Genomic DNA, 18523 nt, shown 5'->3' on the forward strand with positions numbered 1-18523 from the left:
CCAGCTGAAGTGATTATAAACGCAAATAAGTCCATTCGCCTCTGAATTATCAATGATTGTCTTAAATCTTTCTCTTTGCCATTTTGCTAGCTACTACCTACACTAGACTATCTGTGTTGCTATGGTGACCAGCAGTCTGCACTGATCTTCAGGGTTAAAGGGTGAATTAGCAGTTCTACATTAACTCGAGTGTTTAAGATCATTTATTGCTAAACTGTGTTGAGCGAGCAGCAGAGCTTTATTTTACTGTGAAGGAGGATTCTTTTATTTTTACCTACAAATCTGATTCAGCTGCAGAATAAAAGAGCCAATTGTTGCTGGCCCCTGCTTTAGTGCATCAAAATTCTACTTAAATAAAATATGCCATAACTTTTGCACAGCCCACATTTTAAGTTTTTTTTCCCCCCAAATATGTTATATTCGGCAAATAAACAGTAACTGTGTATTCAAATGTGTTCTGTGTAGAGGACGTGTTCACATAGCAAACCACCCTGATGGGGGTGCCCAAACTCTTGAATTCAAATGAAGAGATTATACGGACAAAATATGAAGAATTATGCCAAATGAAAACCTTTTCACACAGAGTCAGAGTCATTAACAAAAGCATACACAGCCGCAGCGCTGAGGCTTTTTATTCAGATGTTTCATACGAGGAGAAAAACCCCTTAATTTTGGCCTTATAGTCTTTTGCATATACAGCTCTCTATCACAACATGGCACCCTAACAATAAACCAACTGATTCCAATCTATTACACTTAATACATTCTGTTTTGTGTTTTATTCCTTTTTCTATAGAAAAATGAAGAAATGAAAAATATAACAAACATTACTCTATCCCTGTCATCTCCTTAATGCACATTATACACTGTACAAAGTCACAAACTACTTCAGTATATTATATATATATATGATACAACGCATCACTGAGTAAATAAAGTAGCTTTTTAAATGCAGCATCAACATCATATTCGTTAGGCCCAAACGACAAAATTCATCTATGAACGTTAGTGTGCAGACAGGCGATTTTACAAAAAATAAACATCATCAATACATGAGCACTGACAGTAGCCGAGGTCCAAAAAAATAATAATTATAACATCTAATAAATCCACTTCATATCTGCACTACACTTCATGAAAAAAGTGGTCCAAAACGCAAATAAAAAGTAAAACTGATATTTCTGTTCCCGTCAGTCCCAAAATGACAGGTCACTCTTAGTCCACTGTTTGGGTCTTCAATGCATTCAGCTCAGCTCAGCCTGAATTTGGCCTCTCAAAGCTGTTGACTTTTCCATTTAGCAATGGCTCCCAAATCTCTCGTTCATTTTTCTGTACACTCTGAAATTGACACTTGGATTTTAAGAACAGTCTTCAAATTCCAAAACAGTTCCTCCACTTTTTGCTGTCAGTAAACCGTTCAAAAGTCTTTTACAGCGAATATGACACATCATGCTGATCAATCCTAAACAAATATCTCATGTTTACTGGTGTGTAGGTTGTACAAAAACATGGAAAGTCAATCATAATGCACTTATAATTTCAGGATGATGGGTTGCTCAAATGGAAAATCCTGTCTGGAGATCTTACCAGCCGATTGGTGTGTCTGTTGAACAAATATATGGAAAGTCAATCATAGTGCCAGACTTACTATTAGACTTTTACAGTTAGCTATGCTCTCGCCACTTCTTTGTTATTCCAGGCTGATAAAAAAAAAAAAAAAAAAATCAAGAATTGGTCAAAAACATGATCAGGAACTGGAGAGCTTAACAAAAAAGCTTACTTCCTCAAATTCCGTTAGCAGCATTAACTCAGTGCTACTGTGGCCAGTTTGAGAAGGTCCTGGCGCAGGCTCACGGTGCTATCCGCCTCCCTGGCCAGCTGGAGGAGGCAATCGGTGGACAGGGATGGAGGTAGTGAGGGGTTTTGGGCCTCCTGAGGCTGCAGCAGTGTCAACAGACAGGTCTGGCTCAGCCTGGAGTAGGAAAAACGCTGAGAGAAAGAGTACGCCTGGGGAAGAAGTGACTGCAAAGAGCCAAACACATTGCCCTCATCTACACTGGACTCCTCCAGCAGTTTACAGTGTTGTCTGGAACACTTTGCTCTTTGCTCTGATGGCTGGCCATCTGCTGTGGTCTTGGATTCTCTGCATACAGACCCCAGGCCAAGCTTGGTCTTTTTAGCCAGGTCACTTGTTTTACATGGAAGGCTTGGAACAGACAAAACCACAGAAGAAATCAGGGATATACACAATTCCTCAGCTGCCTTCTGTAATCCAGGCACCAAAAACCTACTGGCTCCTACCATCACCTCAGCCAAGGGGCTTTTCTGAAAAGCCTTGTGCCCTTTCAGACCTCCAGAGACCAAAGAGGTCAAAACAAGGCAACGCCCAGCCTCCTCATCCATGCCGTGGCCCATGCTGGTCATCCGGCAGCCATGAAGATAATGAAGCACAGGCAGCAGCATGCCTCTGCTCACATCTTTGATGGGAATGGAATCAGACTTACTGGCTTCACCAAAGCCGCCCCTCAGCAAAGCACGGAAGTACTCAGATCCAACTTCTTCCATGCTCTCATCTCCGGCTACTGCTTCTCGGTTGGCTGTAAGCAGAGTTCCATCATCCAGGAGAAAGCTGAGGTTGTGGGCTGATGCCTGGTAGGGACAGGTCTCCAAATTCTGGGGACAACAATTGGACTCTTTCTCCACAATTGGAGGATTTTTGATCGGACTCTGTGGTGCCTCTACTGCCGTCTTTCTTCTTTCCAATTCCACCTTGGAATATGCCAATATACTAGAGAGGCAGCCAATCAGGAGGGAGATATACAGGGAATGTAGTTTAGAGTTGGACGCCAGTTCAGGTGGACACATCCAAGCCGAGAGGAATGTTCTACATTTACCGGTGTGGTTACTTTCATCATTGCTGTCATCCAGACAGTCAAGAGGCTCAAGAGCGATTGTCAAGCCTCCACTATCCAAGAGTAGCTTCTTTAAAAGAACTCGGTTACTGTAAAAGGGAAATAGATCCATTATATCTTTTCATTAGGAAAACTACATTCTTACACTCTTATCAAATCCTTCACTAACTGTTGCACTCATAAGATGTGTTCTAGCAATCATTCAGTGTTGGAAGCATCAAACAGCTGGACCTACCTGGTTATCAAAGGCAGAGAGAGGACGCAGTACAGCTTGTCGGATTCTGAGCCTGAGAGGATGATATGGCTGAGAACTCCGGAGCCGAATCCAGTCTCACTCTGAACTCGAACATTGCTCAGCAGCCCCTGACCTACACGAGAAGGAAACATGTACAACACAGATATAAATGACCAACTCTAAACTCTAATAAGTTATTCATTTTTCAGGAGATATTTCTGAAAAGGTCAGGTATAACAAATTTCTCGCATAAAGAAGGAGAAAATCAAATGACAATAAGCAAAAAAAAGCTTCCATAACCAGTTGTTAAAAAAAGGTTAAACTTAAAACTAAAGGAAATGGGGCTCCTAACAACCACACAAGAGCTGGTAGACACCAATACTGCTCCCCATCAGATAAACAGCACTTAAAGCTTTCCTCTTTGTTAGAGAGGAGAAAATCAAACTGCTTCAGATCTGAAAACATCCACAGGTGTTTCAGTCCATCCTTCCACTGTGAGAAGACAACCCAGCGCTATGGGTCTGAAAAGATGAGTAGCTGTTCAAGAAGAACCTCACTGAGAAAAGGAGATGGACACATCAAACAAAGAAGATGAGCAATGGACTGACCACCCCAGAGTCCAGACCTCAACACCACTGAATGGGTTTGATTACTTCAGAAAATCAGCAACCAGCTTCTAAGACTGAACTTTGGAGGTGTGTCTGCAGATTCTTTGAGGCGCTGAAGTGAGTCTCCTGAAATTGTAATTTCCTGTTAAACATTTGTTTTCTGCTTTTTTCCCTTGATGCCAAAAAATGAATAACTTGCCCTTTATGGCCATTTTGTTGTCAAAATCAAAGGCTGTGTCTAGAATCACATACAACACCATGCACATTATATTTACCCTCACAGAGCAGGTACTATTTGGGTGGTGGGTCATTCTCAGCACTGCAGTAACACTGATGTGGTGGTGGTGTGTTAATTTGTGTTGTGCTGGTCTGAGTGCATCAACAAACAGCATCCTGTGGGCGCCAGCAGTAGATGAGCTGTCTTCTGTGACATTACATCTACAAAATGGACTGACAAGGTAGGATTTAAAAACAGTGTTCAAAAATTCCAGGAGCACTGCTGTGTCTGATCCACTCGTACCAGCACAACACACACTAATACACCACCACCACATCAGTGTCACTGCAGTGCTGAGAATGATCCACCACCCAAATAGTACCTGCTCTGTGAGGGGCCATGGCGGTCCTGAACACTGAAGAACAGGGTAAAAGGGGGGCTGAGTGTGAAGAGAAAGAGATGGACAACGTGCACCTATACAGTAAGTGGAGCTGATAAAATGTACAATGAGTGCAGAAACAGGGAGGTGTATGCTGCATCAGAAACGGACCGTACGCACCCAGCTGTTTGATTTTGGCCTTCACTCGCTCAGACTGTCCATCATTCCTCTTTCCATCCCTCTCTCTCTTCTCCTCTCTGAGGCACAGTCTGTGTCTGATTAGAGCCACAGCCCCTGTCCTGATTAGAGCCTGCAGGCAGTTTGGGTTGCAGCTGAGTCTGCCCAGCATGCGGAAGCAGCGGCCGCTGGGATCATGGTGGTGGGTGAGGTAGTAGAGCAGCCCAGAGATAACAGGGGCGTTAATGAGAGCCCCGCTGGGGTCTGTGGCATGAGAGAAGCGGGACAGCAGCAGCAGGATCGGGGATTCGGGGGCCCAAGGCTCAGGGTGGTATGGGTGCTGATAGATTGGGGTCTTTGGCATCACTGGGGGTGCTTCCAAAGAGAGCAGGCTGGAGCAAGAGGTGGTGCATGAAGAAGAAGAGGAGGATGAGGATGTACGGAGCCGCTTCCTGGGTGGAGAAGCGACTTTCAGTTGGGAAATGGGTGTAGCCGGAGGCTTTGGCTGGGGGGTGGAGGTGCAGGTGGGGAGTAAAGAGGGAGAAGAATTGGGGGAGGCCTTATTCAGCACACTCTGTGGAGAGGCAGAGGCAGAAAGGCGGCAGGGTTTGGGTCTGGGGGAAGATATGGGCTTCGGCAGAGCTGGTGCTGGGGAGGGTGCATCGGAAAGAGGGGTAAGAGATGATGTTGAGGAAGGAGAGCAGGACAGATGAGAGGTGACTGAATCTCCATCCGTCCCATAAGGGGATTCCATCAGCTCCCCTTCAGAAGAGATCAAACCCTCAGATACCAGCCAGGACCTAAAAGCAGGCACACAACAGCAAAAGACTTACATTAAAATCAAACAGAACACAAATACGAACTCAACACTCAGTTTTCCTCCTCTCTTCAAAGCTGTAATTGTAGAGGTGTGTTTATTAATACTAGGGGCTGTACAACATATCGTGCCCTTGGAATTACAAGGTTATATCTACGCTCTGAGCAGTTCTGAGATTTTGAGCTTCAAAGATTTTGCATTCCAAATAGGAAAACTGATACGTGGAACATGTGTCGTTCACACACAAAAATGACAACACCCTAAATTCCGTATTCATTATAAAATTCTTTTATTGGCATATAAAGCCCTACATGGGCTCGCTCCTGAGTACTTACAAGATCTTATTTCCCATTATGAGCCATCATGACTACTCAGATCCCAGAGTGCTGGCTTATAAATAGTTCCCAGAATTCATAAGGCTGCAGCTGGGGGAAGAGCTTTCTCTTATGATGCCCTCAAACTCTGGAATGATCTTCCAGAAACTGTTTGGGACTCAGACAAGGTCTCAATCTTTAAAACTAAGCTGAAAACTTGTTCAGTTTAGCTTTTGGTAGCTAATGTTCCCCCTTAGATAAAGGCAGCAGATCCAGGGGTCCATGGACACAGGGAATTATAGTAAACTGAGACGCTGGTGCTGTCGTCCCACTGCTCGCACGCGGTCACTCAGGTTTGTGGACGTTGGAGCGGTGGCATACCAAACTGTTTCAGAGTGCTCTCGTGTCTGTGTGTCCTTCTGGTTCTCTCCTTTTAGCTAAGCTGTCAGTCAGATCTGCCGGAGTCATTAGCCACAGTCTGGAAATGTTTACATTCTCTGTTTTACGTACAAACAGACAGAATAAAACTGATTCCCTCTCCCTGCCTTTTTTCAGAGTATACGACCGCCCACGTGTCTGGCCGGACACTGAAGGATGACTGACAGTGTCAAATCATCTTTGTTTTATTCAAAAAAGCACTAACTGATAGATTAAGTATAAAGGTCAGTGCAGAGGTCAGTTTCAGATTTAGTCAAGTTTCCTTTAGATTAGACAACAACCAGCTACTCTAATCAACTGTCCCAGCAAGGAACTGTAAAAGGTCAGCAGACAGTGAGATTTTGTTTTTGTTTTTTTTAAACAGAAATGTGACTCTAATGAGCCAACATGTCTTATTTTAGGAGAAAGAAGAAAAAGATAAGCTTGATGAATTAATCAAGTTGATGTTTGTATGATTTAATAAAGACCCCTTTGATTCAAAAGTTTGCAATACAATTACCTTTAAGCCTTAATATTTAGAAAAAAAATGAAGACAATAAGACTTTTTAAAGATCTGTAAGAAGACAGTCAGAGTTTCAGCAACATGTCTCCATGTTTTGCAAATCCTTTTCAACTTGTATTCAACTGAATACACTACAAAGACAAGATATTTAATGTTCAAACGGATAAACTTTATTGTTTTTTGCAAATATTCACTCATTTTGAATTCGATGAAGTTGGGACAGGGGCATGTTTACCACTGTGTAACATCACCTTTCCTTTTAACAACACTCAGTAAGTGTTTGGGAACTGAGGACACTAATTGTTGAAGCTTTGTAGGTGGAATTCTTTCCCATTCTTGCTTGATGTACAACTTCAGTTGCTCAACAGTCCGGGGTCTCAGCTGTCATATTTTGCGCTTCATAATGCGCCACACATTTTCAACGGGAGACAGGTCTGGACTGCAGGCAGGCCAGTCTAGTACCTGCACTCTTTTACTACGAAGCCACGCTGTTGTAACGCGTGCAGAATGTGGCTTGGCATTGTCTTGCTGAAATAAGCAGGACGTCCCTGAAAAAGACGTTGCTTGGATGGCAGCATACGTTGCTCCAAAACCTGCATGTACCTTTCAGCATTAATGGTGCCTTCACAGATGTGCAAGTTACCCATGCCATGGGTACTAACACACCCCCATACCATCAGAGATGCTGGCTTTTGAACTTTGCGCTGATAACAATCCAGACAGTCCTTTTCCTCTTTGGCCCGGAGGACACGACGTCCATGATTTCCAAAAACAATTTGAAATGTGGACTCATCTGACCACAGGACACTTTTCCACTCTGCGTCAGTCCATCTCAGATGAGCTCGGGCCCAGAGAAGCCGGCGGCGTTTCTGGGTGTTGTTGATTTCTGGCTTTCGCTTTGCATGGCAGAGTTTTAACTTGCACTTGTAGACGGAGCGACGAACTGTGTTCACTGACAATGGTTTTCTGAAGTGTTCCTGAGCCCATGTGGTAATATCCGTTACAGAATGATGTCGGTTTTTAATGCAGTGCCGCCTGAGGGATCGAAGGTCACGGACATTCAATGATGGTTTTCTGCCTTGCCACTTGCAGAGATTTCTCCAGATTCTCTGAATCTTTTGATGATATTATGGACTGTAGATGATGAGATTCCTAAATTCCTTGCAATTGCACGTTGAGAAATGTTGTTCTTAAACTGTTGGACTATTTGCTCACGCAGTTGTTTGCAGCCTTTCAGGGATGCTCCCTTTATACCCAGTCATGACACTCACCTGTTGCCAATTAACCTGTTCACCTGTGGAATGTTCCAAACAGGTGTTTTTTGAGCATTCCTCAACTTTCCCAGTCTTTTATTGCCCCTGTCCCAACTTCTTTGGAACATGTTGCAGGCATCAAATTCAAAATGAGTGAATATTTGCAAAAAAAAAAAAACAATAAAGTTTATCCATTTGGACATTAAATATCTTGTATTTGTAGTGTATTCAATTGAATACAGGTTGAAAAGGATTTGCAAATCATTGTATTCTGTTTTCATTTATGTTTTAAACAACGTCCCAACTTCATTGGAATTGGGGTTGTATTTAGATATATATGAAAACCAGTAACAACTATCATGGCAATACAATACTTACATTGCAGAAAGTGGCAATATGTAAATACAACACCACTTCCAAAAAAAAGTTGTAATGCAAAATGAAAACAAAATGCAATGACACGACGATTTGCACATTTAACTGAATATAGTCCAACGACAACATATGAAATACTAAACAATTTTTTGGAAAAATAATTTTGAAAAATATATACTGTTTGAATTTGATGCCAACAACATGTTCCAACAGGTCACTAACATGACTGGGTATCAAAAGAGCATCTGAGAGAGGCTGAGTCTTTCAGAAGTAAAGATGAGGAGGGGTTCACCACTGCACAATCAAATGGTGCAACAATTAAGAATACCTTTTCTCAACATAAAATAACAAAGAACTTTTGCTTTTCATCAATTACAGTACATAATATCATTAAAATACTCTCTGCATGTAAGGGACAAGGCCAAAAACCAGGATATGCTGGCCATGTTCTTTGGGCCCTTGGGCAGTGCTGCATTAAAAAACAGACATGATTCCATAGAGGAAATCACTGCATGGGCTTAGAAACACTTCTGAAAAACACTGTCTGTGAAAACAGTTTGTTGCTGCATCCACAAATGCAAGTTAAAACTCTAAGATGCAAAGAAGAAGCCAAATATAAACAGGATCCAGGAATGGTGTCACCTTCTCTGGGCCCCAGCTCATTTAAAATGGACTTAGGGGAAGTGGAAAAGTGTCCTGTGGTCCGATGAATCAACATTTGAAATTCTTTTTGTAAATCATGGTCACTGTGGCCTCCGGGCTAAAAACCACTCAGCTTGTTATCAGCGCACATTTCAAAGCCAGATGGTATAGGGGGGCATTAGTGCACATGGCAGGGGTAGCGTGCACATCTGTGAAGGTGGCATTAATGCTGAATGTTATAAACATGTTTTGGCAACATATGCTGCCATCCAGACAACGTCTTTTACAGGGAAGACCTTTATTATTTCAGCAAACGAGACCAGGTGCTAAACTGGCCTGCCTGCAGTCCAGACCTGTACCCACATTTCACTTTAAACTACAGCAGTGTCTCCTCAGTTCCAAAAATGCTTACAGAGTGTTGTTAAAAGAAGAGGTGATGAAACACAGTGGTAAACATCCCAACTTTTTTGGAACATGTTGTCGGCATCAAATAGAAAAGGGAAATTTCGTAGTTTTGACATTTAATATGTTGTCTTTGTAGTGTTTTCCTTCAAAAAATATGCTTTACTTAATATGCTTTACTTGATTTCCACAACATTGCATCCTATTTTTATTTACTTTCTGCGCAGCGTCCCAACCTTTTTGGAAATGGGGTCGTCAGTTCTATCTAAATTAACATGAAGTTCAGCTTACAATGATGCTACGCCAAGTATAAAATACATATGTTCACCTGAGGCTGAGGAAGCTGGAGGAGCCGGGTCCTTGCTCCTTCCCCATCTCCTCCCTTCTGGTTCCTTCAGGGGGTGGAAAGTCAAATGAATCAAAACAGGATGTCATGAGCTCAGAGTTAGAAACAGAAGACAAGCTGGCGTCCAGTTTGCCCAAACTGAGTTCTTCTCCTTTGGCAAGTTCCACCAGTCGGGCGATCAGCAGCGGCACCAGGCCCAGCTCCTGCAACTGCTCCAGAGCTGACTCATCATAGACGAAGTCCACACACGCCAAAACAGCCAATCGCGTGAGCGGATGGTTCGGATGGGCGGCCAGGAAGCCAATCAGCACCTCCAGCCCACCGCTCTCTTTCACTTTAGCCCTGTTCACCGCCTCTTTACAGCATAGACATAAAGCCTTGAAAAAGACACCAGACCTTACGGGATCTTTTTTAACTTCTTCCACAAACTTCTGAATGACATCCAGTGAGCCCACCAGTGGGCGCAAGCAGCCTTGAGAGCACAGGTTGGCCAAAGTCTTTAAAGCCAGCTCCTCCAGAGGCTTTTCTTCTTCTCCTGAAACCAGCAGCCTGAGCTGAGCCAGTGCCCCAGACATGGACACCTCTCGGGCGCATTCGGTGCCGCAGCCTCGGGTGAGCTCGTGGAGGGTGCGGAGTGATGCCCGCCTCAGGCCCGGCGGATACTCCGGGGCGATGAAGAGCGCCAGAGCTGGCACGGCTCCCTGAGACAACAGTGAGAGGCGGTTGGCCGGCGTGTCAGACAGGTAGAGCAGAGCACGAGCGGCAGACTGAGCGCGTTCCAGTTTGGGAGAGGAAGGCAGGGGAGGCAGGGGGAGGGCAGAGGGAGAGGAAGGGGAGGAGGAGGAAGGTGAGGTACTAGAAGGAGGGTTTGAGAGGGCCAGGCAGAGAAGGAGCGGAGGAACACCACCTGCATGAAAGAGAGAAATTCATGTCTGTGAGGCAGAGGTGGTTAAAGCTGATGGAATGGAAATGTAATAAAACGTATTTAGCATTTATGAATGTTGGACAGCTGTTTCAAAATAGAAATAGCTATGGTTTCTCATTTCTCAAGAAAAAAAATGTTCACATCCAGCAGATTTTAGTCATTTCCCCACTCAAACACAGCCTAGTACTCAGCTAATTTACTACAGAGCTGAATCCAGTGATTAGAGCATGAAAATTGCCAAGCTGCGCTGTACTAAAACACACCAGACCCCTGATTTAAACAAATGATGAGTTTTACACTTATCCCAGATGTAGTCGATCAGCCAAGACATGTTTGGCGTCTAAATTTTGCTTCTTTACTATAGTGTTGGTCAAATACTATAGTATATTGTAACTATAGTCAAATTTACAGTCGTTTGCTGGAGTTTAGGGAAACAGACTTGTGACCTGAAGGTCGCTTGTTTGATCCACTGAGCCGACAGTACGTGATTGAAATGCCCTTGAGCAAGGCACCTAACCTCCAACCGCTCCCCTAGGTACTGTGGTTAGGGCCACCCACCACTGCGGGCAAGCGTGCTCACTGCCCCTAGTGTGTGTGCTTTCACTGGTGTGTATGTGATGTTTCACTGCAATGCGGAGGTGAAATTCCCCCACTGTGGTACTAATAAGGGTCACTTAATCTTAATTTGCATGCAGCCTGATAATCCATTAACGATCTGACTAATAGCTCAATCAGAATAGAATGCGTCCAATCAAGGCCAATCAGAATATAGTTTCTATCCAATTGAATGAGGTGGGTAATCCTATAAATAATCTGTTAAACAGAAGAAGAATATCCATGTAAATGCCTGAATCTGATTGCATTCGCTATAAGAAAGTTTAAGTCTGTTCTGATCATGTGCGTCACATCATAGTGAAAGTTTATACAGTTCAACATGGCGGAGCAGAAACTGGTCTGCAGAGGAGATCAAGTTTATGCTCTGATTTTTAAAAGACGGCAGTGGGACGGACGTCCAGCTTATGTGTCTCAGAACACGACGTTTTCCTCTCTACCTTCTTTAATAAGGACATTTTCCTGAGTCTGACATCATTTTAGAGCAATTAAAAACACAAGCACTGCTCACTGCTGCTCATCTCACTCTGACTGGGCCCATGTGATGCTGGTTGTCCTGTAATGTGTGCAGTAAGTCATTCTCTACGCATACACATAATTTTATTCTACAATTCTAATGCAAATTTTTCAGCAGGTTCTTGAGTAGAGTGAGCATAAACACTTCAGTCTTAATCTATAATTGGAGTAATTCAATCGGACTGGCAAAAATCTTTGCATGTAAACACAGGCTATGAGGCTACTGTTGCTAACAAGCACTAAAAGTCAAACGTCCACCAAATACTTTCTGTAAACACAGCCCCAAAATGTATTTTAAGCCATTCAAACTGCACACAGGTGTTCATTAAGGACACACAGACTTGTCAATGAGGTTAAGGACACAGTATGACCAACTATAAATTATAAAAATGAACAAAACTTCACTGTGCAGCACAACATGGCTCTGTTATTTCTATTTCTGAACATAAACATTCACTTAAAATTCAAGATCAACAATTATTCATAAAGAGAAAGAACCAGAAACTGTTACAGCTACACACCTGCATGCTGTGCACACAACAAGCTGTCGAATTTTGGTACAACACCAAGTGCTGCCTGCTGCCTTCAGATACATAAAGATTTGTTCATTTTACAGTTCACAGTAAGTCACACTGCATCCTAAACCACAGACAGGTCTGTGCAGCCTTAATGAAGACCTAGATGGTGTTAGAGTGTTAAATTTGATATTTCACTAAACTGTTCAACAAAGCAGTATAACATATTCCACAGACCTCCAAAAGCAACATATAACTTATCAGTGTAAAGTGATTCCTAAAATAAGGCAGTGAACACAACGGACCTGCTGAGTGAACCTGCGCAGAGCCCTCAGGATCCATGGCGAGATTTCCTAAAGCGCGAGCTGCTCGATTCTCCACCGTCTCCACTGAGGCATGTCTCTTCAGGACCTCCACTGCAAATGGTAAAAAGTACAACAGTGTGGACAAACATGATACACTGAGTTATTAATGCATAAATCACATAAACAGGCAAAACAGCTTTGAGTTCTGAGCTGTACAGCCCCCAACACATAGCTAACTTTAACCATTTTGATATTTAACCACTTTAAATGCCCAGAACCCAACAACAGGTCCAGGCTTTCACTACACACTTCTGTATCTTAAGAACAAATAAGCCAGTCTATGCTGTTTCCAACGTAGTTACTGAATAATAAACCTTAGAACGTTATAAGCCAAGGATATTAACTCAAACAATCCAGGTTTATATTCAAAGTCATATTATTCAATAACTACATGGACTCCTATGCAAACTAATGGAGCTATTCATAGGTTACAGAAGTATGTAATAAAACTCTGGGCCTACACGCAGGCAGTGGTTAAGGGGTTAATCTGTGAAAACCAAATGACTTACCCACAGCAGAAATGCCTTCCAGCTTCCTCACCTGAAAGTAACAAAAAAGCAACTAGATGACATGAAACATGGGATAAGACAGATCTGCTCTGTTAACAAGGTCAACGTGAGTGAAAATAGAAGTAGCCCGATATTTATTCCCTCTCTGATGCTGTCTGCTTCGCCCTTACCTCTGCTCGAGTTTCCTTTTCTGTGCAGCAGTTGGCCAGGATGCTGAGGGCAAGATCCAGCATTTTCCTGGAGCTTTCAGGCCTGCGTAAGATATCCAATAGGGGAGGCAGCCCCCCCTTAGCCTGATAGTGCACTATCCTGCTCCTTCCGCCTTTAATGTGCTGGGTCCGGATGGCCACCAGGGCCCGCCACTGCCCAACTTTCAGCCTCTTATCGGCCTCTCTGCTGGTCTCTCTACCACTGATGGGCTTATTGTCTGCCCCAGTTAGTCCACTACTAGAGTTTGACTTGGTTAGTTGGGCCAAACACCATGACAGTGAGGATTCCAGTGGAGCACAGGAGGCCTCTTTAGTACCAGCTGTACCTTTTGGGTGTTTTCTTTCGCCCCCTGCCTGAGCTGCCATGGTCAGCCTGCAGCTCCTGACCACTCACTCACCCACCTCCCCTTACTTTCCACGGTTTTTAAGGCAGCTCAGTTTGGCTTCCTTTAAGCTTCTATAAATAAGTTTGAAAGGCAATAATAATTCATGATTTTAAACACAGAATAAAAAAGTACAGCACGTGTTACAGTCCATGCAAAAAAGAACTGAACTGAAAAACTTTAGGCAAAAAAGTGCCAAATTACACAAAAAAAATACTGTTACCAGAGCGACCGCGCACATCTACCGCAAACACTCAGCAAAGGCTGCTGGGAATTGTAGTTTTCCGTTACCTCCTTCATCCGCTCGTCAAATAACACAAGGCCTGAAAGTAGGCCACGCACAAACTAAACCTAAACAGCGACGAGTAAGAATTTACAGTGTGCATATATGTCCGTATTCTGTCGCGAAGTGATAATGATTTGACGATAATCTACCTTCCTCGCGGCCTATTTCGTACGTTCAAACAAACGCAATCGTCTCGGTTTTGCACTGACGCCATCTTTTGCTGAACGACGAAAAGAGAGGGGAAGGGGGAGGGAACGGGCATCTCAGTGTTATTGGTTTGCGGGTATTGTAGTTCTAGTCAGTCGTTATATTGGATTTAATCGAGACTTTCTCAAAGTAAACCTATTTTTAAAGTATAATTTACACATGTATCGACCATTTTGTTGGTTAAATATATCAATAAAGCCACGAATGTCGTTGCAAACGAAGAAGCGACTCGTTCTGAATTATATCAGGACTTCATTTCCCATGATCCTCTAGCCAAGCCGTCCCAGTTTAACAAAACAAATCGCAAGTGAGATTGTTGTTATAGTCATCGATGTTGTGGAAGAGTCATCGCTACCAATCTAGCGTTGTTAAAATCCGCGATTACAGCAGCAACTGCTTGTAATATATATTAAAATCAGCTGAAGGGATGGAAGTGATTGAGTCGATAGTTACGGACGGGATTGAGGTGGAAGAGTCAACAGCCACGGTTTCGACATTGGACTCGGAAAAGTCGAAAACAGGTAAAAGTGTTGTGTTCATGCAGGCGGTGAACATGAGATACCGATGGCATCGCTGCATGCTTTTTTCTGCCCATATTATTTTATTATTACATACTTTTCAAGATTATTTAAACAGTTTTTACTGACTCTCAAAGCAGAATTCATTGATAAAGACTAAATCGGGTAACAGCAGAGAGGAGTTCAGTTATCACACGTTATATAGCGGCTCTTTTGCATCACATGTTTCAGATGTACTGCACATGCGTGTTATCGTCCTCTCTTAAAGGGAAATTACACAATTTTATGGCGTTACTTTGTGAAACTCGTGAGCGCAAAAACACAACTCGCGTGCGTAAATGTCCCTCCCGCGAGCGTTGTGCTCGCGCGACATGTGTGTCCTTCGAATGTTTTCTGCCCTCGAGTGAAAGTTTTGTGCTTGCGAGTTGGATTGTAGGTGGTTTTGACCGTTTGGAGGCGGGCCCATGGCCGCTTCTGTCAGCGAATGCTATTGGCTGACGGCTCCGGGGGTGTGACTGAAGGCTCCGGGGGTGTGGCTGACTAGTAAATTAATCTTATAATTAAGATAAATCGGAGTTTAGTGGTTTTAACGTTACACATCGGCCGCCGTTCGTCTTCGTCCTCCATGTTTGTGCTTTTCGTACTGTGCGATCAGCCCCACCCCCGGAGCCGTCAGCCCCACCCCCGGAGCCGTCAGCCCCACCCCCGGAGCCGTCAACCCCACCCCCGGAGCCTTCAGCCACACCCCCGGAGCTTTTTCATCAACTAATTAAACAACTCCTCTTGGCCGTCAATCACATTTTGCATTGGCCAACCGCAGATTAGAACGAGCTGCCTGTGATTTCCTGCATTAGACAGTTTAGGGGTCAGTCTGCTGAAAACCACGACGATAAAACAACGTCGGGTTCATTCACCGAAAAAACAAACACACTACTGCTGAAGACGAACAGAACCGTTAGAAATAAAACCTGATGGTTTTGCTTCTGAATGGGAAAGAGCTTGATGGTTGCCATTAGAGACCATTAAGAAATGAAGGACTGCATATGGAATCAGTCCCAGAACACCTGATTAAATGATCTGAATCCCTCACACTGCGATACCAACCCAGAGCATCATTAGCGACTGAACACCACCAGGAACCGACAGACACCTTTAATGGGTTCTATGACTGTTTTCAACAAGCAGGTCCATTGAACGGCGTCCGCTAGCTGAGTTATGGACGAGCAAGTGATGATCTCGCTCAGCAGAAGCAGCCGAGCGTTACCGTGTGATCTGGTTAGATGTTGTGAGAAGGGGAGAATCTGCAGACCGGAGACCTGAAATGATCATAAGCGCTAAACACTGAAGGCAGACAGTTTCCACCAGGAACCAAGTGGCTGTGTGTAAATAACGTTTTGTGAACAGAGTTTGTATAAACTCAGGAAAAGACGCGTGCCGGTCAGAACTGCACACCTGCACATATTTCTATATGGAGTTCATGTATTTATTTACCCCCGAAGTCAGGAAGACATGCTCCGTCAGTTCACCGACGCTGTTGTGTGTGGTGGTCGGTCGGTGTTCGCATAAACTCCGTCCTGCTTTACCTGCTAGAGGCCTAAGCGTGGACACGCAGACCAACAGCAGCGGCAGATCTCACCCAGTGTGGTGTGACTTTGAGATGTGGTGGAGCTAAAGTGAAACAGTAGTTATAATAGTGTACTGATCTGAAATAAGAAATTAGGTGATTTTTAAGGCAACTTCACACGATCTTCCCACTTCCGCGTGTCTGAACAGTGTGAAACGCATTTTTGCACTTTCCTTCAAACCATTGGCCGATGCAGAAAATGAGTGACAGGTCATTCACACTTGTGATTGGCCAACGCGAGTTTGCGCGACAGTCCATCTGTTCCATGATTGGCCGATGCATGAAATGATTGACAGTGTCTCCGCCCATTCGCCACGCCCACTGGTTCTCCGGGCTGCAGACGCACACAAGTTGGGCGAAACTTTGTGTTTTGTTTTTGCGCTCACGAGTTTTGACATTAATATAACGCCATATGATCGGAACCAGGGGGCGTCGTGTCTACAGCACATATTTACCACCCAAAACCGCCAGAGAACCTACACGAGTCTTCTGAGCTTTAATACGGAATGCTGGTGATGGTAAAACTACTCATGAACCTGAAACGAGTTTTCTTTGGCCGCTAATTTGCTTACATCCCTCTGCTTGCACCCTCCTCCATGAATGGATTAAAATAAATTGATTCAAATACAATACAAGCTGAAACTTTATCACAGCACTGTCATAAAACGATGTCTCAGACGTTAGAGAGTGTATTCATAACCATTTCATGTTATAACTGTGAGGCAGTTTTTAGAAGTGGACGCCTGGTTCCGAGTGTGTAGAGCAACAAATGAAGCTTAAAGATTCAGTAAAATCATTAAAAAAATATATATTACATATTTAAATGTACATTAAACAAAAATAAACCAGCTACTTCATTAATTACCCCTTTGTTTCTACATTCATTGTCCATTTAATTAGCTCCACTGACCATATAGGAACACTTTGTAATTCTACAGTTACAGTCCGTTTGTTTCTCTGCATACTTTCTTAGTCCCCTTTCATCCTGTTGTTTAATGGTCAGGCCCACAGAGCAGGTATTACTGGTACAAGTGGATCAGCCATAGCAGTGCTGCTAGAGAGTAGCAACAAGGAGCTGTCCTATATATATATATATATATATATATATATATATATATATATATACACCTTTCTAAATAAAAGGAATATAGTTTAAGGATAAATTTTAAGTGGTCAACTTAATTCCTGGACCTATAAAATATTAAAACCATGATGCACAAGGAAGCATTTGTGCTCTACTTGCTGTGCAAAGTTATGACAGTTTTATAAGTTAAAAGTTTTTAAGACAAGAGCATAAATATGATTAACTATATGATGTTTCCTTCTTGTTTCCCCAAAGAGTTTGTCTGGACCTTGCAAGCCACATGGCACCTGGTTCGTGTTCGTCTGGACATGGACCACGAGTTTGACCAGCCCGTATGCAAAAAGAAGAAGTTGTGGGAGACGGTGGCTGAGAGAGTGACCACCAGATTAAGAGCCGAGGGCTACCAGGACGTCGCAGTGAAGGCTTTCGAATGTGACCTCAAGTGGAGAAACATGCTGGCAACCTACAGGAAAAATGCTGAACGGGCCAAGCGGCTCGGAACCCACAGCGTGCACTGGGAGTTCTTCAAGACCATGCATGAAGTGCTGGGCCGGAGCTACGAGGAGATCGATGCTCAGCGCAGAGCCAAGCTGAGCGGCACCAAGGTGGGCAAAACCATGGCCAGTAAACGCTACACACCGATATTACCCACACCTCCTCTCACAGCCACAGCAGTCCCTCCTAGCAGACCCCCTCAGGATGTCCTGCAGTTGTATCTGGAGCTGCAGGAGAGAAAGCTGAACATGTGGGCCCAGCAGAAGGCTCTGGAGGAGAGGAAGATCGAGGCCATTAATAATCTGGCCAGAGCCATCAGCAGCCTGGCACAGGACAGTACTGACAGAGGACAGATGCCCAAAGAGCCCACAGTCTCTGACCCTCTCTCTTCACTTTCTTCTCAACATTAAAAGACCCATAGTCTACCTTTTTCTTGTGTTTTATTTTTTCCTCCCTGATGTCCACTTTTGACATTTGTGGTTTTATGTATTAAAATCAGTCATAATTCTTTTTTCCAACCTCTCTTTATCCCTTTCAATTAAACAGGCAGTTTTTATTACTGTGCCTTTAAGACTGATTTATGTAAATGTCCTCTCCTCTGATTGGTTCCCCTGCATTGTGCTGCAGAACTGAAATCTCTTTATAACTTAAGCGTGAA

At 43.6% G+C, this 18523-nt stretch overlaps 2 protein-coding genes across 3 annotated transcripts; one reads left to right on the forward strand and one right to left on the reverse strand.

The window, feature by feature from the left end:
- Positions 1-591: 591 nt before the first annotated feature.
- armc5 (armadillo repeat containing 5) lies at positions 592-14305 on the reverse strand. Of its 2 annotated transcripts, XM_017697404.2 has the most exons (8): positions 13230-13634; positions 13060-13090; positions 12491-12601; positions 9600-10524; positions 4532-5328; positions 3148-3280; positions 1781-3001; positions 592-1603 (listed from the first exon to the last, which is right to left on the reverse strand). In XM_017697404.2, the coding sequence occupies exons 1-7, from the start codon at positions 13632-13634 to the stop codon at positions 1804-1806; spliced, it is 3600 nt and encodes a 1199-aa protein (XP_017552893.1). In that variant the 3' UTR covers positions 592-1603; positions 1781-1803. The 2 variants fall into 2 exon arrangements, with proteins under 2 accessions (XP_017552893.1, XP_017552892.1); XM_017697403.2 differs by having other exon boundaries at positions 592-3001; positions 13230-14305.
- A 131-nt stretch (positions 14306-14436) lies between these two features.
- Positions 14437-18290, forward strand: si:dkey-66i24.7. Its single transcript, XM_017697405.2, has 2 exons — positions 14437-14665; positions 17626-18290. Exons 1-2 carry the CDS (start codon positions 14572-14574, stop codon positions 18273-18275), a joined length of 744 nt encoding a protein of 247 aa, XP_017552894.1. The 5' UTR covers positions 14437-14571; the 3' UTR covers positions 18276-18290.
- The last annotated feature ends 233 nt before the right edge of the window (positions 18291-18523 follow it).

This window comes from Pygocentrus nattereri, chromosome 14, assembly GCF_015220715.1.
Source record: "Pygocentrus nattereri isolate fPygNat1 chromosome 14, fPygNat1.pri, whole genome shotgun sequence".
Lineage (NCBI taxonomy): Eukaryota > Metazoa > Chordata > Actinopteri > Characiformes > Serrasalmidae > Pygocentrus > Pygocentrus nattereri.

Coding starts and splice junctions, on each gene's coding strand:
- si:dkey-66i24.7 (XM_017697405.2), top strand. CDS start 14,572: ATGGAAGTGATTGAGTCGATAGTTACGGACGGGATTGAGGTGGAAGAG. Junction 14,666..17,625: donor CTCGGAAAAGTCGAAAACAG/GTAAAAGTGTTG, acceptor GTTTCCCCAAAG/AGTTTGTCTGGACCTTGCAA.
- armc5 (XM_017697403.2), bottom strand. CDS start 13,634: ATGGCAGCTCAGGCAGGGGGCGAAAGAAAACACCCAAAAGGTACAGCT. Junction 12,602..13,059: donor GGAAGGCATTTCTGCTGTGG/GTAAGTCATTTG, acceptor TACCATTTGCAG/TGGAGGTCCTGAAGAGACAT. Junction 3,281..4,531: donor GGCCAAAATCAAACAGCTGG/GTGCGTACGGTC, acceptor CTTCTCGTGTAG/GTCAGGGGCTGCTGAGCAAT.